The following is a 26,214-nucleotide window of genomic DNA, read 5'->3' as shown; positions in this document are numbered from 1 at the left end:
GGTTACTGAACTATGCTACATTTCCTATCAAGAGAAAACAAAAGCGGGAAAAAAAAAAGACTAGTTCACCACTAGAGGAGATGACTCAGAGCAAGCAGGAACTGTTACCAGATTCAGAAAAAATAGTTTTCCCTTTTACTGTTGAGCCCACACTAATGCTGAGATGAACCTAGATTTGCTTTCTTAGCCCACATCTTCCTAGAACTGTACCTATTTTCTTATGAAGCCACCAGATCCTTTTTGGATCCTACCAGCATTTTCAACTTCACGTTAGTCACTTTGTGAACAAGAGATCAAAAGACAGAAAGAACTATTTTTTTAATTTAAATGATAAATTTCTGTGAACATGGCAAAGACTGGAAAGAGTTATTTGTGTTTTGGATCTGGAGGTTTGCAGATAATGCTTTGAAACCTTTCCAGTTTACCGCTTCTTTAGTAGCAACTAAAAGATTCTCATGTAATCACAGCATATAGAAATTGTGGAGCTGCTACAAAGGAAAAGAAATCTATCCCAGCCAAAACCAGCAAGAGAGTTTAAGGGACACCCTCAGAGACTACAAGATTCAATAGCCTTAAGCACTGGTGGCACTGCAAACACCCTTGTGAGATGGGGGAGAGCTCTAGGACCTCCTGAGATTCATCCTCCAGAAAGCAGCTCACACTGCTTCACCACCCACCAAGCTGGAAGACAGCACACCAGCACCCTCAGGACTCTTTTCTTTTTTTTTTTTTTGGTTGTGGCACTGCAGATACCTTAAGAGATAGGTTATCCCAACAGTCCCAGTGATGGGTCTTCTGGTGAAAGAACCTGTTGTTTAATACTAGTAATTGCGTACTAAACCAATTTCTGTACCAGCACTCTATTCCTCCAGAGCTCAGTGCTCTCACCACTTCTTTCTCTTTCCTAAACTCTACCTCATGTTCAAATCAAAGAGATCAAAAATGCTCTATGGTGGTATTTCAAGAAAAAAAGGGAGGACAGACTGTCATTTCTAATCATCTCTCAAGCCCTGGGTGTCTTGGGCCCACTAGTGCATGGCTTCTACATGTGTGTAAGCAGAAAAGGAAGCCAGAGGTCAATTCACAGTTCTGGGAAATATAATTAAATAAAGATACACTGGGATGATGCCTTACTCAGAACATGGCACCAATATTGGAAAATCTCTGGAATCTACCAGAGATGCCATTTCATCGTAAGGTACAACCTATACTGCTGCCAGCATTCTCTTCAGTATCACAAATATATAATACCTGACTGGGGATTTCAACTAATAATACTGTGATAAAGGAGAAAATAAGATATAAATAACTACTTCACAAAGTGTTATGTTAGGAAGACAAAGATCCTGCATGCATGTGTATTCCTGAAAGAATAGGCCAAATGACTACCCAATAAATCCAGATGTATTTTCTCATCCTTACTTGCACAGTGAACCAGAGCAGACCTCAACACTGAGAGAGCATTACTAGCACAACACAGCAAGGCAGCTTTGGGAAGTTTATCGTTTTCACAATCTGATTGATTTCAAAGGTCACCCTGGAGGAAAAGCCTCAATCTGGTTTCTGCCGACACAGTCAGTTCCCACAGCCAATAACTATTCTCTGCTCTTGGCACTCACTCAGGTGGTGGGACGTGGGTTGCACTGTGGGTATCTGCATCTTAATGAAAGTCTATTTTACTCCCCCAAAGTCTATTGTTCATTTGGAAACATGGAGTATTATTGGTTGTTTCATACGGCAGGTCTTAAGACAGGTATAAACTGCAAAGAAATATAAAGCCTTCCTGAGTAAGTAAAAACTTTATAACTAAAGTATTATCCTAAAAGTCTGAGATGCCTAAAGTAATAAAATAATTCAGACTTTAAACCGTTTTAAATTTCTTCTTTTTCTAATCAGCAAAAAAAACCACAACACCCTCCTCTCTTCATTTGACACCTGAGTGTATGATGGATGAAACTCCAATCAGGGGAGCCTATCAGCACTAAAACAGCTCTTATCTTCCCCAGGTGATGGCCCTGGTTTACAGTTTACTGCAGAACAACTCATTTGAAAAGCTCACGCAACAAAGGTCCCAGTCAGAGTGACCTGTCCTCACTATAGTGCAGATGAAAAAGGTCAAAGCCACAACATTAAAATTGTAGTCTAGGAGAATAAAAATAAATATTAAATAAAATGGATAAATTATAGATTTATCTAAAAGTTTTTGTGAGAAATGGCTTCCTCTAGATACACTATTCTAGACTAAACATGTCATTCTCATAAAATTTGAGAAGTTGTTCAATCAAGACATGCTTAAAATTAAGTTCTACCCAATCTTCCCAATCAGGAACAATTTTATTGCTGGAGGCTCAAAATAGTGGCTTCTGTTACCTCCTTTACCTACTCTGAGGTGAAATGTTTTTCATTGCATATTCAAAGAAGAGAACTGAAGATTTGGAGGCCTCTCATCTGGAGATGTCTAAAGAACACTGTTAATTTAGAGAAACTAAGATAACAGTTTGAAATGAAAATACTCTGTCTTTAGCCTAAGCTAACAAGTTCTTTACAAATTAAATGGAGGTATCAATTTCAAGACATTAAGGCCTTAAGCCAGCTTTCATCCTGGTATGTAGTGCACAAAAGGTTTCATATTCCATTAGCAATGTCGTGTGCCTGCATGTGCCCTATATAAATAAAAGGAATGTCATCCCTGAAGCATCTTCAGAGTAATTTTTACCTTGAAGGAAAATATTCGCAAATGTAACTAAATATCACAACCAAAACGTTAGAGCCATCTTGGCAGAACTACAGAATTATGCCATTATCATGGCTGAGGAGTTTTCTGCCAGTAGGGGAAAGGGAATTGGCAGTACCATATCTCACGAGAGACAGGAAGACTTGACAGGTTGATGGGCAAGAGTGATGCAGACTCTCCCTCAGCCTGAGTGAGACAGCAGAGTCCTCCAACAACAACTGCCCCCAGCCAGAAAATGATCTCAACCTTGTTGCCAGCCCTTTAGGCCCTCCTTGTGTACAAAGAAAATAGTTTTGATTTTTAGCTTGCAAATCAATGAATAGGTTTTATTTCCTGCTAAAAGAGAGCTCAGATTCATCACAGCCAGCAAAATGCTTTCAGCCCTGGCTGAGTATCTCTCATGGCAAGCAGCTCTGCTGGTCAGTGCCTTCTCACCCACCCACCCAGGGCCACATCACTGTCACCTTCCTCCTCCCGCTCACGCCTCACTGCTCCCATCTCTGAATGACGGCCAGCACCTTTCAGCTCTACAGGAATAAATCTCCAGACCGCAAACCTCTAATATCCCTTCCTCCTCCTACCCCCAAGGCAACGAATTACACTCTATTTAGCTTGAGTCATGACTTTTCTTCCCATTTATAAACCATAAGAAGGGAGCACTAGAGGTGTCGTGAATCTAATCTGCTGCGATGAGCAAGGGATGCCTGCTCCACAAGAGCCATGCCCAAGGGTACCCACCACCAGGCACGCTCACTCAGCCCAGGAAACACAAAGGTGCAGGGTCCCAGGGCAGGCCAAAGCTACCATTGTAGATAAGAAAGGGACATGTTAGGTGGGCGTGACAATCACTGCCAGTCACATTCACACCTCAGCATCAGCTTTCCTCACTGTGCACATATGGGCTGCCCGTCGCGCCGGCCGGCTGCACAGACCCACCTCTCACCGCAGCCAAGGAGAGAAAAAGGTTTCATTTCTCCACTAAAATGACCCACTGTACTGCCAGAACAAATCTTTTTTCATATACTCTCTTCTGGATCGGTTTTCATGTATACATTATTATTCAATGAAATAACTGCTTCTAAACAACATGTGTGACACCTATTAAATGGCTGCAAATACTATGTGCATAGCCACATAAAGGGAGAGGGCAGAGCAGTCAGCTTAAATCCTGCTTACCTTACTGATTTTCATGGTAAAAGTAAAATGTATTTGTAAGGAACTGATACAATAAAGGCAAAGTCAATTTAAATTATAAGGAAAAAAATAAAAAAACTACTTAAGGGACTAACACTTTTCCTCCTTCCTGCATATAAAGATATGTGTATCTATACTAATTCTGGACACTACACATTTGATATGTATGTGTGTAAATTTAGACACAGGTACACAGCATGTTGTTATAACTCAGAAATAAAAGCCAGAAGAAGTAAAAAAAAAAAATTGAAAAAAAAAAAATCAGCCAATTTTGTTCAGCTACTTTCTCCTAGTAATTGACAGAAAATTCTTTGTATTTCGTCTTGGGGTATTAACACTAGTCATCATTCTCTGACGATATTTATATGAGAAAACTTCAAGTTACACAAAGTTGGTAAAGTCATTATTTCTATTGCAGAAAAGTATCTTCCGTCCTTTTCTTCACTAAATAACTGCCCAAAGATGACATTATTCCAGAATATTCCCCGTGTAACACAGTTCAGCAGACTGTGGACGTAACAAATATTTTGCTTTGGTGGAATAAAAATCAGGGGAGAAAAAGAGAGAGAATCAGTTCATAAAACCACAACTTGCGTAACTGGTTTTGCTTAAATGAAAAACAAATCAACTGATCATTTCCTGGCAGATGAAGTACTACATTCAAACAGAATTTAAGAATTTTATTCTTTAATTATTTAGCCATATCCTTACTCCCTATCACTCTATTCTCTTTTTATTTAAAAACTTCTTTTTAAAGCAGATGTATTTTGAGGGAGAAACTTCGTCTCAAACTAGTACAAGTTTAAAAGGGAAAACATCAAAACCGGGTACAAATTTTTAAAACTTATGTCCATGCCTCCTCTGCTGCTTAACTTTCTCTTTTGGCAAAACTATTCAAAGAATTTGATAAAACTACTAATATATTTGCTTAATCCCGCAGTCCCAGCCCTCCACAGATGGCTTTTATGTGGATTTGTTAATAAATTGTTAATAATTTGTTAATAGGCAGCGGCGCAGCCCTGGCAAGAGAGTTTCCTAGGTGAGAGCTGAGCCCTCATGAATCCAAGTTCATCACTCGCCACATTGCTAATGAGACAAGTGCAGCCCAACACGAGGTTAATTGTCAGAAGCAATAATCTAAATTAAACTGGCCAACATTCAAGTAAAAAGGTACCATTTAAAATGTCCTTTTCCAATGAAAGCAATCTCAGGAGTTTATTTGCCTACTCAATATAGAATTCCAGGTTTTAAAAAAACCCTTCTTCTCCCCCTCTAAGGAACCAAAGTAATTATTTTTAATACAGTGACATATGTTAGACAAAAGTACTAAGGAGGGGGTTTCATTCCACTCCAAGTCTCCACGGAATTTTCCCTTATGTGATCACACATCTGAGCTCAGATTTTAACCAACCAACGAAGATTTTTTGTTACACAATCACTATTAGCTGATGAGAAATCTTTTCACAAACAATCCCAAAACATGGAAGATCTGCTGTGATGTTCCCAGCACTGAGAAATATAATCAAAACAACATGGGGAATTAAAGAAAAAAGCGAGAGTTCACAAAAACATTTGAGAAATGGCTCAAGTCAACTCAAAGCTCACTTGGTTTTGGCTGGGAATCCGGGCTCACAACAGCTTCAGCCTGCCAAAACAAATACAGCCACCCGTTTCTTCCCGATGCTTTCACCCAGGGAGGAACCTGCTCCTTTGCTTTCCCCTGCTACGATAATGACATGCCTGCTAGGATTTGATTGGGTTTCATATCCCTGCCTGCTTTTGAAACAATTATTATTTTGTTAATCATGAGAAGAAAAGGACTTAAGTGGCACCTCAGACTGACATAATAACCAATACCTTCCAGATAATTATTATGTGATGTAATTAAAATAATGCACATCATTTAGGCGAAAAGTTTAAAAATACCTTGGGGGAAAGTAGTTTGGGATATAATTTCACACAGGGAATCTGTTTAATTTTGGTTGTAACCATAGAGGAAAAATGTAGAATTTAACATAGATACTATTCACTTACCATACAGAGTTAGTATAAAAAAGCATATTCATTTAATAAAAATGAATGTTGTGGGTGCAGCTACAATGTTTTATACATATGTTTACCCATAAGAAATGACTGCAAGATGTATGGTAAAGTAGTTTTCAACTACTCTTTTTTGTATTTTTAAAATTATTTAATTCTTCATTTTTATTAAAAAAAGCTGATAAGTGGATACAAAACTCCTTTTCAAAGCACTCAGTCATCAATACCTAATCTCTGCCCTAGTGACAATCAGAATAACTCGGTTTTCAAAACTTCTTAATTTTAGCTTTGAACGTGAGATCATTTTAAGGCGGGTAAAGCAGTGAAAAACCTCTCAACTGAATAATGATAAATGCGACAAAAAAGAATAATGCCACACAAAATACTAGGCAAAACAGTGGATTCAAGTAAGTAGTATTAAACAAATTAAAAAAAAATGGATCAGCTTTTAATGATATTGCACAAATGCCTTTCTTTTTCTAATACAGAGTTGAACTCTTGAATCACTACAAATGCCTTAGCCTAAGAGGTAGCTGGCAAACATGGCATGAAAAGCATCTTGCATTAGACTTGGCCAGTTCCAGATGAGGATGCTGACATGATCTATTTATAAACATTTTTACATTTCTCCTTTTTTAAATTCCCATTTGGGAAGCTGCTGATCCCTCTTCCAAACATATAAAATTCAATCTGCAACACAGAAGCTTTGTTACATTCCATTCCTTGGATGCATTGAACAGTCTACTTGCCTACTCAGGAACCCAAAGGGGACATACAAAATGATGCTCTCAGTGTACTAAAATGAACTCTGGAAGTTTGACACGAACACGTATTTACCTTTGTTAACCAGCACGACCAACTGCAGCAAGCTGTACCAGTAGCACAGCTAAAGATGGCTTTTTGAAGACAAAGAGGCAGTGGCAAAACTGAGAAGACTCAAGGGCTCCTGAACTTTGATGTAGGTACTAATACCAGCCTACTGCCATGTTCTTCCTGCCTGATTCTTAAGTGCCCACAAAAGCAAACAGCAGATGGTCAATTCATAAGACCGGCAATATTGGCATAATCAAAGCAGACTCACTGACCTGTGCCCACATTCAGCCAACCAAAGGCTGATTGATCAACTGAGATCAACTGAGCAAAGACCAGAGATGCTTGAAGAGCACCTAAAGAAAGGACTTCACACACAAGGTCCCCTTAACTAAGGCTCTTCATGGTCCAAGGTAACATACGTACAAGAAAGATTTTCATTTCTCTTCCTATGGAAGAGTTTGTTCTCTTTCTCCTTTTACCTCTGAATTTCCTCTTTCAGGTGTGAGGAGTGAGCATTTTAGTCTTCATTTCTCCTCAAATATTATCAAATAACACAGTCCCACTTGAAAATGTCAGAAAATACTTTAATGAATAACTATCATAGATATAAAGAGATAGAACTGTTTGTTTTCAGCATTTAAAGAAAAAAAAAGTCCAAGCAGCTTTTCTAATTGCACTAAAAAGGTGCTAGGCAGCATTCAGTTTATCAGTTCTGTTTCTGAAGCTTACTCTTCATTCTTTCATTGGAGATTTGAAGAAAGACACAACTACAGTAAGGTCGGACTGTTAAGTAGTCAGGAGAGTCGAATAAGACAAGCAACATAGAACAGCCTTGGCTTTTTCCTTTTTATCTCAAATGAAGAAGTGTACCATAAAAGTCTCCTACCTGCCTGACACTTTGCACCACCAGCAGCCAAGGAGCAAAAGGCCCATTAGACAGCTGTAGAACTCTTGTCTGGAAGAAGTGTCACATTTCCTGCCCAAACCCAAAGACGCTGATCTCAAGCCAGCAAGCTATCCAGCAGTTACATGGGCCAGATTTGTGAGGTTATAATTATTTATTTCTGTCAATTTAAAGCTTCAACTGCAAATGCTTATTCAGTCTTATTACAGCGTTAAAAACTCAACTACACTGGATTATGACCACCTTTGCAAGGCTAGGCTGCTATTTATCACTAGTTAGAATTAAAGAAAAGCACAAAAACAGATTTTGAAAACCTAAAGCACGTTCAAAAAATTACACTCTGCTTCAAGACCTAACACAGTAATAGACTCTCACAGGAATAGCTATTTCCCTGGCAAGATAGTGCAATAATGCAATTACTGCCATTTAATTAATTTATATTCTCAAAATCTGTCTCCTTACACTTTTTAAGTATTTTGCTTTAACATCAAGACAGGATTTTCTGCTCTGGTTTGCCATAGCAACCCCTGCAACAAATGGCAGTTGTCTATAAAAAGGGGGGACTCTTTGAGCATGCATGCATGGTTTAATATGGTTTGTTTTAAAGCAGGTCAGAGTACAATGGACCTTTTCTACCGTGTGGGATTGAACACCAACAAATCTCACTTCAAGGGCTGCCACGCTCCTCTGCAAAATGAAATGACACTGCTGCTAAATCTGGATGTAATTACAGATATGAAAGGATGGCTGTGAAAGTTGCTTGTATCTTCCTCTCCCTCCTCTACTATGGATGTATTTGCCATACAGCTGTTAACATCCTGAATGAGTAACATGCAGCAGGCTTAATATTTCCTTTCATTTTGTTTTAAGTGTTAGTCTACAGCGGCGGCTGTTAAAGCACATTTACCACTAAAGAATGAGACCTTTGTCTGTCTATTGCAGGCAGAGCTCTCCCCTGCCTGCCTGTGCAGCCCAGGGCAAGAGCTATACCGGGAAGCCTTGACCTCCGGCCTAACAAGGACACTTAGTAGGGCTAAGGGTAATCCTGACTCCTCCTTGCTCATTCAGTTCCTTGAGCTGTTTGAAGCAATCATTACCAACGCAGCTACATTTTGCGGTCGTATTATAAAATGAATCATTGTTCAACAGTCCAAGACTGCTAAACTTATTTTATGTGTGGTTTAGAGTCGAGTCACTGGTCGCTCATATCCCTCCGAGTTGTACTCCCTCCAGTCCAGTCGCAGTGGGGAAAGCGCTCGTCTTTGGCGCTAGTCCAAACGTAGGATGGTGTAACAGAGCAGCACTTGGCCTCTAGTACTTGTTCTCACAAGCTCCCCATGAGCTAGCCAAGATTTTTTTTCAGCCACTTCCATCTGAAGAGCCTTTACCTCAGAGAATCTCTAGCTTTTGTGCAGTTTTAACACGACGACTTCTGGGAGTTGAAATATCTACCACTCCTTTTGAGGTACTCCAATTACACCCTCACAAACGTCACTTCTCACTACATGTTCCTACAGGCACAATTTCTGTTTTAAGAGTGCCTGTGGAACATTTGATGTTGGGATTTGGTAGGAGCGAATGAATGCTCCATTATTCACCCTGGTGGTGCAGCAGTGGTTGCTCTGAAGTTTTACAATACAGCATATTGCTGTAATGACATCATATGACATCATAAATCTCCTACAATATCTAAAGTTTCTGATGAATGTTCCTACATAAGCACCTTGTTAATAAATGAAGAAAAAGGAGTTAATCAAATAAAAATCTTTTGCATTTGTACACTATTTAGAAGTTTACAGACAAGTACTAACCGCTTTATGCTTTACAATTAAGACTCTTTGCCTTTAAGTTCCACAGGAAAGAAGGCACCATCTTGATTAATGGATGCAGTTAGACAGGTTACCGTGCTTTTCACCCTATGTGAAAACCTCACAAAGGAAGCTTCTCTGCAAAATATATGAATCTTAACTTGAATTAGTATTTCTAAAAAGTCCTCTGGAAACAAAAAGTTACTGTATTTCTCTTATTACACCCAAGTGTTTATGATATTTCGACCACAAGTAGTCTAAATTAACAAATATTTTCCCCTTCTTTTAAAACCTTCCTACATACACACACATATTAGTCAAGTTAAACACCAGCTTCTCAGCCCTTGCCAAAAAGGTGGATATTTGCCATCTCTACCTTCAATTAAACACACACACACACAACTAAAGCAACACCATAGCCTACTGTAAGGCTCTTAACCCCAGGCTTCATGTCTTCCTACTCTCTACAGCTTTCTCCTTCCTCCAGCCTTAAGAAAATTACTTGAAAACAGGTCAAATCTTTTATATATTAAAATAAATGTGCCTCCCTACTTTCAGTCTTAGAGCTCCCATACTTCTGTCCTCTGAGGACATCGGTTGTCTTTCTCCATGATTCTGCAGAGGTAGGAGGATTCCTACAGGTAATTCCTCTTTTGTTTTCCCAGTCTAAGTCACTGTGTCTCAGGTATTTGCACAAGCAAGCAAGAACCTAAACCCAAGCTTCTATGATATATTATAAATAACAATGAAATTACTCTGAAGATCATTAAACAAAAAATATCCTGCAAATGGATGCTTTCATATAAGGAAAAATATTCTGTAGTGAAATGGCTTTGGCCTGTCCCTCCTGTAGCTAAACAACTCACTCTAGAATACCTGTATTGAGTTTGGCCTTCTGTATCAGGACATAGTTGAAAAATTATATGGATGAAACACCCCAAACAAGCTCTTTGCAAAGATTCAAGTATAGGATCAGGAACCACAGACATATATAAATTTACCTGAACCTATGTTACCTATGCTCCTAAAATGCCTCCCAACATACTACTTCTTCATACAAATTTAAAATATAGCTTGAGATACATCTGGAAAAAAAAAATCACATTTCAAACTCTGCCCTCAGTTGCATCAGTGGAAATCAAAAACTCCACTGACTTCAGAAGCATTTGACTTTATTTACAGTGCTGTAACTGAAAACATGACTTAATTTTCTTGCAAAGAATTCCTTATTGAAACTACAGCACAAGCAATTATGAACACTAAGAGCATTCTATGAGCTGATTTTGGACCCTACATCACAGCACTGGATGCCTGTCTAATTTTTCTATTTCATTTAGCCTTCGCACCAAGACAAACCTTTCTAGTTCCATTTTTGGCCTTACTACAGCAGTACCAGAACATTGCATTTCAGTTTCCACCATTGCAACGAATATTTGACTCTGAGATATGCACCATGTTAAAGTTTTAAGATTCAGGACATTTCTCTACTACTACCAGCTTTTTCATTTCTGTCCATAACTCTTCCTACTGGGGATGCAAAGTCCCAAATGAAAATTGTCAGCTTGGACTTTTCCTGTCTGAAAAAAATTGTGTTCACGGTGAGGAGTTCTCACTTTGGGTCCTTTCCCATCTCTTTCTTTATAGGACACCTGATGGAAAGCACTGCTTTTCATAACCTTTGCTAAGCTCCATTAGCTCCCTTAAGTCACTTCCAGCCCCAGTCTCTCTCAATCCCTACATTGTTCTGCCAGAACATCAGTAAGATGCTAAATAGTACATGTAGTTTCAGGGAAATATCTAATCTCCTATTTTTGAAAGTTCAAATTGCCGTGCTGCCAACAGTAGGAATAGGCTAACAAGGTATTATTCAGTACTGAAATCCTCTTTTTTTCTGGGAAGAATTAGAAAATGTATGAACTGTCCTATAATATTCAGTGATTTGCTGAGTGTGACTATGGTCCAGCCACACACCATAGTGTACTACAGCCTTACGAGTTTGTAACGTACTTAATTTAAATCTGCTACTGAACTCTAATGTCTACTCTCATTTCCCCATCTCCACACATCCCCCACCGGCACTCAGTGCCAAAGGCTGAGAAATAACAAAAGGGCCAGGGGAGGCCCCGGGCGTGTTTGAAACCAACACAGACCCACGTACGGTCACAATGTCGCGTGACTGCGCGCCCGCCAAGCAGTGTGCCTCAGAGAGCAGCGCTGCATCCCAAAGTTACCAACCAGCTTCTTTTTGTTCCCAGCAAATTAAAATGCTTGGATTCTGTTCTATTCCGTGTTCTCGTGCCAACGACAGGATCATGCTAACAAGCTCGTGATGGAACCCTCTAAGAATTTTTTTTATCTCTACGAATTAAATTTTTATAGAGAAGTTGAAGCTCTTCTCGTCAAGAGCCTCAGAAGTATGGGAAACAAAATGTCAAGAATTAATGTTAGATACTACACTCCCACATAGGGTTAATTTTTTTTCCAAACAGCACGCAGAAATCTGTCCCACCCATCAGATGAGCTACTATACTTCTATTAGTGTTCTGGCACCTCCTTCTGTACAAACATAGCCCTTTTTCTATAAAGCATGTTATATAAAAGACTTAATCCGGCAAGCACGGAAATAAGGGATTTTTTTTGCTTCCAGACTTGAACTGATTACTCCTTGCATCAGACAGCATCTTCTTTCTCCTAAATACTACATCACACAACTAGCTGGATCTAAAAAGACATTTAGTAGGTGTATGAGATAGGGGAAACCAGGACCAGCCTTTCTTTATAAAGAAATTGCTACAACACAAGATCTGACTCAATGGGCCAGTGATCCACAACAAAATTAGAACATATTCTATCTTTCTTCCTTTTTATCTACAAACTGCACCTTGCAACTGCTCTGGGAAAATAACTGCACGTTTTGTAAAAGACAAATGCTATGCTGATATAAGAAGTTATTTTGTCCTAAACTGATTAAGTTTTGTATCTGAAAATACCTAGACTAGGGGCTGCCCACCTACTACAGGACACACATACTGTGGCTACATTACTGCAAATGCAAATTTAGATACATGTCTTGCCATACTGCACATACCATGGTTTACATAGTTCTAAATACAGTTCAATTAACAGCAGCTTGCATCCATTCCCAGTTCCTGGATACGTGGCCAGATAAAATCTTGACAAAATGCTAAGCAAAGGAAAACAAAGTACACACTGTCTATTAATTGCACTGGAGTTAGCACTGCCATCATGTAATCCTTGCTGAAAACATGATTTTTTTTAATTTATTTTTTTAATTTATTGCGATCTGTTAAAAGCCATTCCGTTTAAACAGCGTTGCACAATTTCCAGACAACCGAATCTGTGAAAAAAGCCTTATGGCTTTGTCAGGACTTGCCATATTATTATGGAGCAAAGGCTACATAAATTTATCTCCTTCTAATTCTGTAATTTTTTACATATGAAGACACTGGGGGTTTTTTCCATCTGCAGCTAAGATTTCTCCATCTCCCTTACATTTATGTGCAAAACAAGAGCTTATGCACAGGAGACACATATAAAAAAAAGAAAAGGATTCAGGAGAATCCTTGAAGATGTGTGATGGTAATTTTGTTCTGTAACAGCCACTCCTTCTGCAAAATCCACATTGTGACCATGGGGCATCACAGTGCCACATCAGTACTACAGCTGTACCTGCAAATACATCCCAACCTTGTTCAACAAGTAGGAGGACAGGAGGTGACAAGGGATTTGCTGTACCTCAATGAGACAGTGTAGGTGCTTACTAGACTACCAAAAATCACACTGCTGTTCCTCACAAAGTCATGACATTGCTATTGTAAACGGCATAGAAATGCTTGGCTGACTCTCTTCTCTTTTGCTTTCCCTCTCCCTACTTTCCTGTACAGACACACACTCAAAATTGTGAAGCATAAGAAACAGAGCTACAGAAAGCTGAGGGAAAACAAATCTCATGTTTTTATAGTAACAAAAGTATTCCTTAACCTTGTTATTGAAATGACTTTGGATTATTAGGCATATTATTTTTTAAAAGGGTAATCCACATTTTACCATAAATGCTGAAATTTTTGTCTCATATCACTCAAACCAGACCATGGAAGCTCTGTAGCTAAAAATCATTACTTTTCTTTCCTACTTCCCTTTGTGAAGTGCCATACTACCTTTTGGTCCCCTTCTAGAAAAATTCATAAATGCATACAATACATTGAGATTTAAACAATTTGGCATTGGTATTTTAGTATCTGGAAATAACAATCAGCTTTACCAGAAGCAGCTTTGTATCAGTGAACTTCATAATAAAAGTACTTCTGGATAAATAAATAAAAGAACATCTCTATTATACAATACCAAATTAATCCTTGCGATAAATTTATTAATTCAACCCTCCAAAGGTCAATAGAATATTAATTTGTTCCTTGCACTATATAATGTATTAGGGTTTAATCTAATCTGGTTAAGTAGATGTTCAGCAACATTCAAACAGCCTTGGCACCAACACTGACACAGTTCAGCACAAAGTGGTAAATTTACTATAAAATATTTTAAACTTTCAATGCCAGCGTACAATTCCTTAAGGAGTTACAAAATACAAATTTTTAATAATTGCCAGTTTCTACTGAATTCTGCCATAAAGTCAATATTCAATTCTCAGATTACTATGTCACTTTGCAGTGACAAACACCCAGTTGTTTCTGAAGGAGAATGCCTACTGGTTGTGCTGTCAGGATAGGGAGGCAGATTTGTTCAAGATTCCACCAGAAGTCCCCAGGAGGGAAGGAACCCCTAACTCTGCAGCAGCATGGCATCCCCTTGGGTTATGCAGCACTAATTGGGCCACAGCAGGACCTACATTTCCCTTTACCTGAGGGAAATGCCCACATCCAGTACACTGTGCTATACATCATCCCCGACAGAAAGCAGCCCTGAAATCCCTTGCTGTGTGCTCCAGTCTGTACTGCAGCACCTCTTACCTAGCTGGAAACTACCATTTTACATGCAGCAAGTCACCTTTCTTCTGAGCTAAAGCACACTTCTGGAATCAACAGGTCTTTCCTCTATGAATAAAAGAAAAGTTGCATGTTTGATCCAAGAGGCAGCTCCTGCTGCTTCTATGAATGCACATAAAGCATATTTCCCTTGGAACAGATTTATCCCATTCTGCATAAGGTTTTATTTGATGGGTGGGGCTGGTTTTTGTTGATCTGGGTTTCTTCGTTTCATGGCAATTAGTTGCAAAACACCTTAAGATGCATTGCTAGAATGACTGCTCCACAAAGAGCACTTTGTATCTTATTGTAAAATATTCAGACACTCAACTCAAACAAATGGTGTCTGTAATAAAAATACTGCCATATATCTTCATTTGTACTAGAACAAATCAGTTTTATTTGTTCATTCTGTGTTTTAGTGTCACAGGTCTCTTAGAAAAGATAATTTATAATTCCTTATGCAATTAGATATGAAATTAAGTTGTCTTTACTCTGGAGAAGAATTTATAATAAAGAGACCAGGTTCAACCAGTTCCATGGAAAATATTTTGATAGCATCAAAAAAGACAGCATAAAGATCTTTAGGGTTTTAACAAATTAACACATGCCTTTTGGGTAAATTACTGTACATGCTGTTAATCCTTTAATTAGGTTCTCAATTTCACATACACATTTGTGGTGGGGGAGATTTTTAGTGATCAGAAAATGCAAATGTATGGTGTTGCTATGCTCTTTGTTAAAAGAGATTTCAGAAAAGTTTAAAAAAAACAAAGCCCTCCCCCCCCCAAAAAATTATGTGTGATCCTTTATTTAAAAGCTCCACAATAAAATATTAATAAATCTTTATAACTATTACTAACAAAATAGCACTCTCCATTTTTTTATTCAAACAAATACAGTTTTCAAACTGAGAAAAATAAGACTTGTTCTCCACAGTTAAGCCACAGCAAAGGAAACTTTTATGTTCGTAATGCATGTAGTTTTTAGACCCATCATGTCAACATTTAAAAATATGTAATTGATGCTATCTATACAAATGGATACATAAATAGTGATGTTTGAAACACATTCTACGGTAGCATTTCACAAAATGACAGTTTTCTCATGCTGACTGCCGCACAATACTGCTTAAACATCTCCTTCCAGGATCTTGAAAAGATGCAGTATTATCTATAGCTCATTATTTGATACTTTTTTTTTTTCCCCTCAAGCATTTGGTGCATCCTCAGTTTCAACACAATATAAACACTTTTTCCCCCCACAGACTATTTCATAGATTCTATAGCTGGTGCCGAAGAAAAACCTACTCAGAAAGGCAGACAAATTGCCATCAGTTAACGATCCCTATGCCAAGGGACATTTTTAGCATGGAGTTGTCGCTGCGAAAGTAGGAACTATCTACTAGCTATCCCACATAATGATTTTTGTTAGAAAAAGGAAAAAGGCCAAAATGTGGCTAAGCAGCAAATATATTGTAAAAACAAAGTATGAAAGCAATTTAGCTAAGAATCCTGACTGGCACACACATCCTCCTCCCAGCCTGCTTGTATAAATTTAACTCTTTGTTGGTAACATGGAAATAGCTAGGTGAAGACAAAGATGCTGCACCTACAAAACTGGCGAATGAAAACAGAGCAAAATACAGACCCCCACATCTCAGGACTACTTTAGCTTTATTGTTTAATTGACAGTTACTTCATTCTAGAAGAATTATTTTTCAGTTGGAATAAAGTTGAAAGCAAAATTGCCTATAAATACACTTAAAATGCCCCGACCTCATGTCATTCAGTCTGATGAAATGCCTTTTTTTAATCACACCTGTATAAACATATATTATTTTAAGTTGTCTGGATAAATCAAAGGTATTCACTGGCTGAAAGGAAGACAGAGTATGAGCAATTCTGCACAAGCCCTCCACCAGTACGGAGAGGAAGAGAGAGACACCCAGCCAGAATAACCAAGTAGCTCAGTGGATGGGAGCAGGACACTGCTTCCATAGACCCACTTCTCTCAGACACAGTTTGAATTTAAACCTTCACTGGTACTCTCTGAGTGGGTTTCCAGTGAGCAGGATAGTAGGTAAAAGGAGGTCACTAATAGCACTGTCTTTTGCTCATCCTTTTCCATTCCATTTCATTAAATGTAGCCATTTAATCTGCTGCAGACCCCCGATGACAAACAATGCAGGAGGGCAGATTGCCCTTGTAAAATTCAACCAGTAGGAAAGGACGCAAACATCAAATGCAGTTGCTGATTGACAGCTTCATTTTTATTCCAATAAGGACCAGGAGAATTAAAGCCAGGTCCCTTCTAAAATGCTCACATACAGCACTGAAAAACCCTCTGAACTGATCCTTTGCTGTCACTGCCAGAAGGATCTTACCTGAAGAGATGATCAGACACAGAACAGGGATCAGTGTGTTTGCCTCTCTCTTTTGTTTTTTAAAACCAGGGAACACTTTCTGTTTAGCCCCTTTAGATTTTCTACCTTTACTTTGTTAGGTTCTCAGTTTAAAAACAAACTGGTTTTCATGCTTCGCTTGTCTACGTGGTTAAAGGGGACTGAGAACTACTGCCTTACACCATGAGCCTGCAAGAGTTCCTGCAGCCAGCACCTTTGCTCTCCACATGCTCAAACCAATTCCCGGTCCAGACCGGGGCCCTGAAGATAAACAGATTTCAGGCAGATCGACCATCAGAAAGAGCTCTGCTTTCTCCCCAGCAGCACATCCATTATAAATGCTGCATAGGGAACCTACACTCAAGGCAAAACACAGATTCTAAAGGTTGTGCTTCATAAGAAACAGAAGCTAATCTGAGGGATGTGCCCTACCTCTGTCAGGTTAAAGAAAGAAGCAGCTGGGGGTGGGCTCAGCTTTGTGCCCCAGTGGGGAACACAGATGGAGCAAAGCAATTTGCAGCTGGAACACAAAGCCAAGCTCCTTATGCCACTGGGTTCAAACGTAGCTTCCCTTATCTAGAGTAGGGAATGGAAAAAAAAAAAATTCAGCAGACAAGAATGTCTAAAAAACTTAAAAAAAAAAAAAGGAAAAAAAATGGGAAAAAAAAAGCTATGCTAACATGTTTACCAGCACCAGGTTTCTCTCTGCTCATACTACTGAATGCTTAAATATTAGCTTGTTAGTTAACAGACTGTTACCTGCACCTCTTTTTCCTTCTCTGGACAAGGAAGACCTACTCTAATCTAATTTATTCCCATTTTAAAATACTGCACTGCTTCATTATCAGATTCATTAAAAAAAAAAAAAAGACAACAAATTTTTATTTTTAATTAAACTAATAAATAATCATTTCTCAATTTTCCTTCAAGAATACCAGTAGTTCTTGGGCTTGTGAGTTTACATGAAAAGTTGGGAAGGGAGACAAGAAACATCTGAATTTATCATATGCTGATGCTGGTCTGCATTTTTAATTGAGTACACACAGGCCTTTCAGAGTGAACTTGTTTTTTACTTTACCCCAAACTGCTGTAACGGTTGCAGTGACATAAAAGAGCCTGTGGCTCCATTTCCCCAGCATTTTTTCATTAGTTTATACAACTGGCAGAATATATGAAAATCTTTCCCTGAAGAGTGCAAAGCTTCAAGAAACTTCTGTCCTGCGGTGTTACCTTTCTGCACACAGCCTGCGACATAAAGTGCATGGACGGCACTAAAGAACGTGGCCCTCATCAAACTAAAGCACAGATCTGCTGTTACAGCCTGAGCAATACTGCTCAGCAACAAAGAGGGAGACGGGAACAAAAGATTCAATGATTTCTACCCATAGCACAGTCCGAGTGTGATCCATTATGACCGAGGAACAAGCAAATGACACACACGCCACTGCAACAAGTTCATTGGAGCCCGCGGAGCTGTCACCAAAACATAAAACACCTTAAAGCACTTGACTTCGAAGTCCCATTGCAGGTATGTGGGGTCTCACAGAGGGAAGGACAACAAGGTGCCTCACTGGGACAGCCAAAGCCTGCTCTGTCCACTCTGCTCCCCCCTTTCCCCTCTGCCTCCTCTCCTGCTTACAAGCCGTGCTCAGTCACACACCACAAATGAGACGGAAAGCGGCTGTCAGAAGTGCTGAGCTGTTCGGGACTACCTTTACTTACCCTCCTTTAAGCTGTTCAAACACTAATAAATTACCCATTTACTTATACTACCCAGATGTTTGCCATCTAGAAAAATAGATTATTATTTGTAGTAGGTTTTCTCCCATCACAAGAATCCTGTAAATAATATATTGGGATCAGAACGTCAATACCACATGCTAACTTTTACGCGCCAGCACGGGGAGGTGGCAAGGAAGATAAGGAAAGAGACACTTCCTGACCACTGGTCAGAAGTTAAGAACTTTCACAGTGAGCTTATCAAAATATAAAGTATTTGCTAGAGTTCATGTTGTTGGGCTAACGAGGCTACTTAAAATAACAGCACAAATGGAGAACTGGGATGACAAATAACGTGAAAGATTAATCTCTTAACTGAATTTTGAGATTTTGTTTCCATATATATATACTTTTATATAAATATATATTTGTATGCATGTATATGTATAATATGTGTGTTTCTATACTAAACTATAAATATATTTCATATATATAAACCAAAGTAAAACTTAAAATATATTCAATTTATATATATATAAATATGACTTTCTAACATTTCTTTACATGCCACATTTGCCATAAAAAAAGCCACACTAATTTTAGCAAACCCTACAAATATAAGGAGCCTCATTCTCTGCTTCTTCTTTTATTTTTTTATGTAAGATTTCTTAAGAGTTCTAAGGAACGCTTAAAGAGAACTCTAGGGCTTTAATTGAAATGGCATGAGATGCTGAACCTTTAACAACAGTGTCTTTCAAACCCTGTGTCCATTATGCACTGAAATGTGTGTGTGTACACACTCACAAAGAACGAAGAGGTTTTCAATATTCTCATTAAATTCTGACTTTCTCTCATGGTTCCTGTTAATTGAATTTCATTTACAGTTGTCATGAAGTTTTGTAGGGTAGACAAAACAGTGATTTGCTGGTAAATGTCTGTAAACAGGGAGGGAAATAAATATTTGAGAAGTACTCAGTCCTCTTTCTTGAAACATGAGGGAGAAAGACAAAGAATACAACTCAAGCAACGAACAGTTCAAGAAGGAGCAGATTTTACAAGGAGAACTTTGATCTGGATGGCTGAGGATCGCTGCAAGAAATCCAGCCTGCTTAGCAATCCCAGACAAGTTGTCATGGAATTGCATGTCAGAGTTTACTGTAAGATGTCGGTTTTAGTCGTACCCCTCACACTTATTACTGTTAAATGATTTGATTTGGGCCATTTACAATGGTACCCGCGAGAAGAAAGTCTAATTTACCCATTTAAAGTGTCCCCAGTAGAAGCAAGGGGGATAAAGGGGATTATTACTCAAGGTAAGGAGATGTTAATTAGAGATGGAGTAAGACCAAACTGCTGAAAAGAGGTGCGAAGAGGGCTGGGTGAGTTTCTTTCATTTGTTTTGGGGTGTTTTGTTTTAAGAGGCATTGGTTTAGCAGGCTGAGAATACTCCTGGCAAAGGAGTTTGAACACAGAGAAATACAGCAGCTTTACGTGGATTGACAACTCTGTTAGGTGAGACCACTACACTGCCTCTGTGAAAATGAAAAAAGTAGCAGCAAAGAGTGACAGAGTCAGGAAGTGACCCAACATTTAGCTTGTTGATCGCTGCATTGTCTTGTTATTTAAATCATTATATTACTAGTGCCTCTCCTATTCATTAAAGTCACTATAATACTTACTAGGAGGCCTTTGATCACATAAAAAGGGAGCCATGACTCAGGCATACAAATGACACTGGCACTTGGCTGAGGGGTCAGATGAACCCAGATTATAGCACCCTTGTAATTTATTGTATATTATTCACAGGAAAAACCTGATCTTAGGTTTCCTCTCATTTTTTCCATACTGCTACCTTGCACTTGAGTTGAAAATAGCATACCTGATCTTCCCAGCTAGAGTAAACGTGACTGTATACATCAAGCACAGTTCAGCAGGGTTTCACCACACTTTTACTGTACCTTTCTTGTACACAAATATAAAACCAGCTTGTGCGTGTGTGTTCAATACAGCCCCCAGCTGGTATGTTCTGCCTTTACCTTCAGTTGGAAGCTATTGTGGTTCTAGAGACAGCACAGATGGGAATATTTCACAGGATCTTTCCCTACTAATCATCTGCTCAGGTCCTTCCAGTTGTCCCAGAGCCCTACCCTCTTGTACCAGCTTAGGCAAATCCATTCCCTCATCGGTATTTACACCCTTCAAATATTTGTACACATGGTTATAATCCCCTAAGGGGCAAGATGGCCATGCTGCTCTCACGAAGGCTAGTCTGAGTGGAGCCCAGCATTCCAGCTGCTGCATTCTTACACACAGCAGCCTGGAGTTCGGACTGATTTGCTAAACAGCATCATATCACACAGATCTGGTCCATGCTTTGAAATAACACTAAAACTCAGGCTACAAGTCCAAGGAGCCTCCAGTTAACAGCAGAGAGCTGGGCTGAGCTCACATATTTAAGCCCTTGAAGAAAATGAACACACTTGCAGTCTGGGTTGCTTCCTGCCCCAGCCATGTGCACTATGGATCCAAAGCTCTTATGTGTCTGTGCTTTGGTTTCCTTCCTCTACAGTCAGGAGAGCCACCTTTCTCTCTTGCTGCAGCTCACTGCAAGGACACCTCCACCACTGCTGCAGAACACAATGCTCTGCAGAAGCACCAAAACCAAGCTGTCCCCTGACTGCAAGCAATATCAGAGCTTCACAAGCAAGGTAGCTGAAGTAGGACCATTAGTCCTGAGATACATTTCTGGGTGTCATGAAATTTGGGCAGAGGTACCCCCTCAGCTACTCTGGCCAGGCACCGACCAGCAGCAACAAAATTCTCCTCTTTCCCACTCCAGTGATGCAAGGCTGACGGGGCTGAGCTGTCTGATCTGAGCTTACTAAACCACAATCCCCACAGAGTATGACTCTCGTCCCTGTGCACTATCGCAATTCCACATGGCAAGGCAAGATACTTAAACTTTTGTCATTTCTTGTTCTTCTACACCTTCCCCACCAACCGCTGCCAGCCTCTCCTTCCAGCCCTCCACTCTGACCCACAGCTGTTTGCAGCCACAAGTCTTCCCTCTCTGTAGTCCATACGCAGCACTAGAAGAAACTGGGCACATGAAGAGAGGCCTCCAAGACGCTGCCTTGGAGCAGTGACAATAACAGACACTGCCTCTTGCAATGGCTCTGCTCAAGGCAATACATTGCTTAAGAACCCTGGCTTGGCAATCTCTACAGTGGCAGGGATGGGAAAGATCTAATGTTTCCCTTGCTCTGTGTTAACTTCCCTTCGCTGTTTTCTCCTTCCTTCTGCTCCACTTGGCATCTGAGCACCATTTCACTCTCCTCTAGGCCCCTTTCCTTGTTGTGGCTACACACAGCAACTAACCCAAGCAACTATCTTGTCAGTACCCCACTAAAGCTGCCCCCAGGCAGCAGCCAGGGCAGGCACCCCACGCTGCCCTGCCAACACATCCAGCTGAAGGACCTGGGGGAAGGTAATCCACATTTCAACGGTCCATTCACCTTGGATAACTTCTGCAGACAACGCATACCAGTCTGTGTACACACTCACAACAGCTAACAAGGAACTGGTCAAAAGAAAAAACATGTATCCACAAGAAAGCACACTATTTTCTTTGTCATGTGGGTTTTAAGAAAGTAGACACTAAAAGCATCAAACTAGCTCTGCCCTTCTTCCACCCGGCACTGAGGAGGGAATCAGCTTTCACAGCAGGTCCCAAAGCTGCAGGACTGTACACAGGGTACACTAGATTTTGGTTACTTTCATACTACTTTTGTCCTAGCACTCAGCACTCTGTACCTCCTACGAGTTCCCTTCTCTTGCACAGACCAGTTAGAATAGCTCACTCATGGAAAAAAAAAAAATTTCATCCAGGCATGGAAATTTTAATAAACTACATATAGAACAGGTGCCCCTTTAAAGCATGACTCTTTTCCTCTCTGAAAGGCACATGTAGCAGGTTCCCTACTGTCAGGTGTAGACTCAAGTGATGAAAGAAAAATACATAAATGTTTATTAAACCTTTGTTGCCATTCACACCACCAACTTTCACACCCCAGTGCCAAGCTGTTAACAAATTCCCATGCTGTTCCACAAGATATTTCACAGCTCCTGTCAGAAAAGGGAAGTTTCACGAGGGCAGCACTCGCTGGAAAAGTCTCTGCTCCCACCACCATCAACAAAAAACATTCACAACCAGCTGTTTGTGGAATAAATGTGTCTTGGCCAAACTGTGTGGGAATAAAGAGCTTCTTACAGTGAGGCACAGGCCACCTTCATGTAAACCTCGTGATACATATTTGTCTCAAGATTGTTTATGCTAAAGCTTATGTATTTACCTAATGACCAGGAATAAAAATTATCCATGGTCAGCCAAGTGACCACAAGCCAGTACATGATGCTCAGGCCAGGTGGCAGCTGTGTGTGCGCAGATTACAGCTCATATGTTCAGACACAGCGTCACCTCCTTGGAGAACTCTGCAGCTCCAGGCTGCAGCCCTGGCCAGCAGCCCCATGGCAGTGCCCCTTTGGGCACACAGACCTCTCAGGGAGGCAACATGCCACCTACCACTCCGTGCCATGTTCCCTTTCTAGCAGCCAGGCTCTGCCGTGCAGCCAGGCATCGCGAGGCAGGGCCCTGCACGCCGGGCACGCACCGCCTGCTCGAGCCTCGGTAGCTCTGCAGGACTGCCATGGTGAACCACAGCAAAGGCAGCGTGAAGTTGTACAGCAGTTCTCTCTACTGCCACAGCTCCTCTTTCCCCCCAGCCTGGAAGACTCTGTTCTAAAAAGAACAGGTGAAAGCACGCTGTTTCACACAAGATGAAATGCAATTGCTGCTCCTCTCAGAGTCATCCAAAAGAAGAGGGGGGCGAAATGAAACACTTTCCCAACCCAAAAGGTGATAATTACGACATACTATGTTACAGCTTTTACAATACCAAAGCTTTGATAAACTCATTTACTTTGTCTCTGGAGGACATGGGGACACCTACTCACGTCACCATTTTGCACAGCATGTTGCTCAAAGCTTTGAAAAATGCACCTGAGGATCTTCAGCTTCTCATGCAGATCCTGTAATTCAACTGATCATGAAGAAGAACTAAGTGACCGTTTATTAATGTGTATTGCTAATGGAAATCAATCCCAAGCACTAGAATAGAAGCAGACTTTTCTTCCTACAGCCAGAATGAATAAAGCAAACAGCTTTATTTTTCTTCCGTTTTTAATATCAGAAAATTGTGTTCCCTTAATAAGTCCTTATAGCAGCAATTTAGCAGCATGCTTCTGTCAACTCTAGTTAACAGATTAGAACCCAATTTTCTATTAATTTTCAAATTAAACAAAACAATCTCAGAAATCTATTGGCACTCTGTCTCTGTCTGTACCTCATCTCTCAGCTTACAGACTGCTAGCAAAGAGGCAAGATGCTACAGAACATGCTGTATACTTCAGCTTCATATAATAAAATCAGCATGGCCAGCAGTATTTGCTCAGGATGTCTAAAAGACTTTGGTGGATTGGTCCTTCCGTGTGAAGGTAAATAACCTGACCAAGAGATTTGTTAGCTATGGATCTTTAAGACATTTATATATATATGTATACATATATGCCATCTGATATTGTCTAGTGGAAGGTAATTGCTGCCTCAAAGATGAAAATATTGAAGTATTTTCTTTTAGACTAATTACAACAATTAGATATTTTATTTTCTAGTCAAGTTATTTGAGCAATACGTCAAGCGAGAGATCAGTAGCTGAACCTGCTCGTTGTCAAAGCCTGTAGTTCAAAAACGCAGTGGCCATTTCCTCCCTGCACAGTGACTAATTTCCTTCGTGAGTCAATCTGTCTCTCCTCCTCACTATTCTCACAACAGAGAGATGCTGCAAAAGCAAGGTTCCCCCCAGTGAGATGCTGAGCCAGTGTGGATCACTGCACTGCATGGCATGCCTCCGTGGAGCAGGTTTTCTGCAATGCCCATTCCCCTCCGTAAGTGCCAAGAATCAAATTTTGGCCACCTAATGCAGCATGTTCCACATGTTAGCTCGCAACATGTTGAGCAACTGTGTTAACTGAGATGGATAGTGCTGTCAAACAGAAAGCTGGCTCACCAGGATGGAAACAGTGGGATACGTTGACCTTTTACATTCAGAAAAAAAAGAGTTCCTAAGATGACACGAAACATTTAATATTAAAACCCAAAACAACTACCTTCTTGCAGAGCTTTTATTACCATATTATGTAAATAAACACATGTTCATGAGCTTTGCCTGTATAAAGAACCTGAGCCTCTCTCACAGAGCAGAGTCTGACAGAGGAAATGAATCACTATCACCCCGTTTGGAAAGAAGTTTGTACAAGGAGTCCATGCTATTAACCACTGCCTGGAACTCCTGGATTCAACACCACCAATGTTCCCTCTGTTCCCACATTCAAATACCCAGCTATACAAAATAACTAAAACCAACAGACAAAATCCAAATCCCCAGGCAAAGTTGCTATTAAACTACTCTAAATGTGCACAGGTTTTATTGGTGATATGGAGATGAAACAAACCTAAAGGCTTCTCATCCAAAAGAATAAGCACTGAAATAACCTGTTTAGTATAAAAAAGCCTCTTGAAATGCAAGGTTCATTCTGGAAAGATTTCTCCCAGCCCACCACCTCCTGCCCATCTCCCTCAAGATTAGGATTTTCAGTTTGTTTTTCTTCAAGCTGATATTTTGGGTAGGGAAGGAAAGCTTTGTTTATTTTAGGATTTTGCTGCTAACAGAGAATCATCTCTAAGTGGAAGGAACTGTAGAGCTTTACACAGAGCTTTGTAGCAATATAGTAGGTAAGTGAAAAAAGAGAAATTAGCCTGCACATTTAGCCCTACAACTATTTGCCATAAAGAAAGCATGTATATATATGTAACCATTCTCTACAATGTATAATTTAAAAAATGAAAGGCTACAATACTCTGTTCAAAATAGCCCTGCGACAAAGAAGAAGACTAGATACCATCTAGCTGTACACCTACAGGTTCTACCCAGTTCTTCTGGGCTGACTTCCTGGGAGCAGCGACCTGCCTTGTGGTACAGAACAAGTGTGTCATGAATATGCTGACTGATCATTGTGACCATATTGCACGCTTCAGCAAGATCTACCTAGTGCTTTCTAGGCAGGTTAACAAGGAAGGGCTTGTTGTACACCTAGTTTAAGATTAAACAATTAACACACTGATATAACCACTTCCAAGATTTGCCACTAATTTTCTTGCTTTCTCCTTACATTGAACAACCTCAGGTGCTGTCTTCTGCAGTGCAGAGAAGGGGGGAAAAGAACTTTACTGAATACCTTGTGCCTGAGCTGCAGAACTGTGGGAATACCCCAGAGCCAGGAGCGCTGTCTCCACCAGCTGGCTAAAGAGCACATCTTTGCGAACCAGAACGAACTCAGCATGCTCTTCTCGATTATCGTATTCAAGAGAGGCGTCCGAGTGCTCCACCACACAAAAGACGGGAATCATCAAACCTGGATGGGAAAAAAACCCCAAAAACAACAAAGCATCAATAAGAGAGGAACAAGAAGTGTGTCAT

At 40.0% G+C, this 26,214-nt stretch overlaps 1 protein-coding gene across 5 annotated transcripts in view; it reads right to left on the bottom strand.

The window, feature by feature from the left end:
- SATB2 (SATB homeobox 2) overlaps window positions 1-26,214 on the bottom strand; it is a 128,603-nt gene that overhangs the window by 81,319 nt on the left and 21,070 nt on the right. For all 5 annotated transcript variants that reach the window (XM_027725718.2, XM_027725720.2, XM_039378851.1 and 2 more), the window contains one exon: window positions 25,973-26,149. In XM_027725718.2, the coding sequence (XP_027581519.2) occupies window positions 25,973-26,149 (177 nt within the window). The remainder of the gene's footprint in view (window positions 1-25,972; window positions 26,150-26,214) is intronic.

The sequence above is a fragment of the Pipra filicauda genome, unplaced genomic scaffold, assembly GCF_003945595.2.
Source record: "Pipra filicauda isolate LSUMZ 115617 unplaced genomic scaffold, ASM394559v2 scaffold149_size4050908_pilon, whole genome shotgun sequence".
NCBI classification, from domain to species: domain Eukaryota; kingdom Metazoa; phylum Chordata; class Aves; order Passeriformes; family Pipridae; genus Pipra; species Pipra filicauda.
This window is presented reverse-complemented; position numbering and strand designations above follow the sequence as displayed.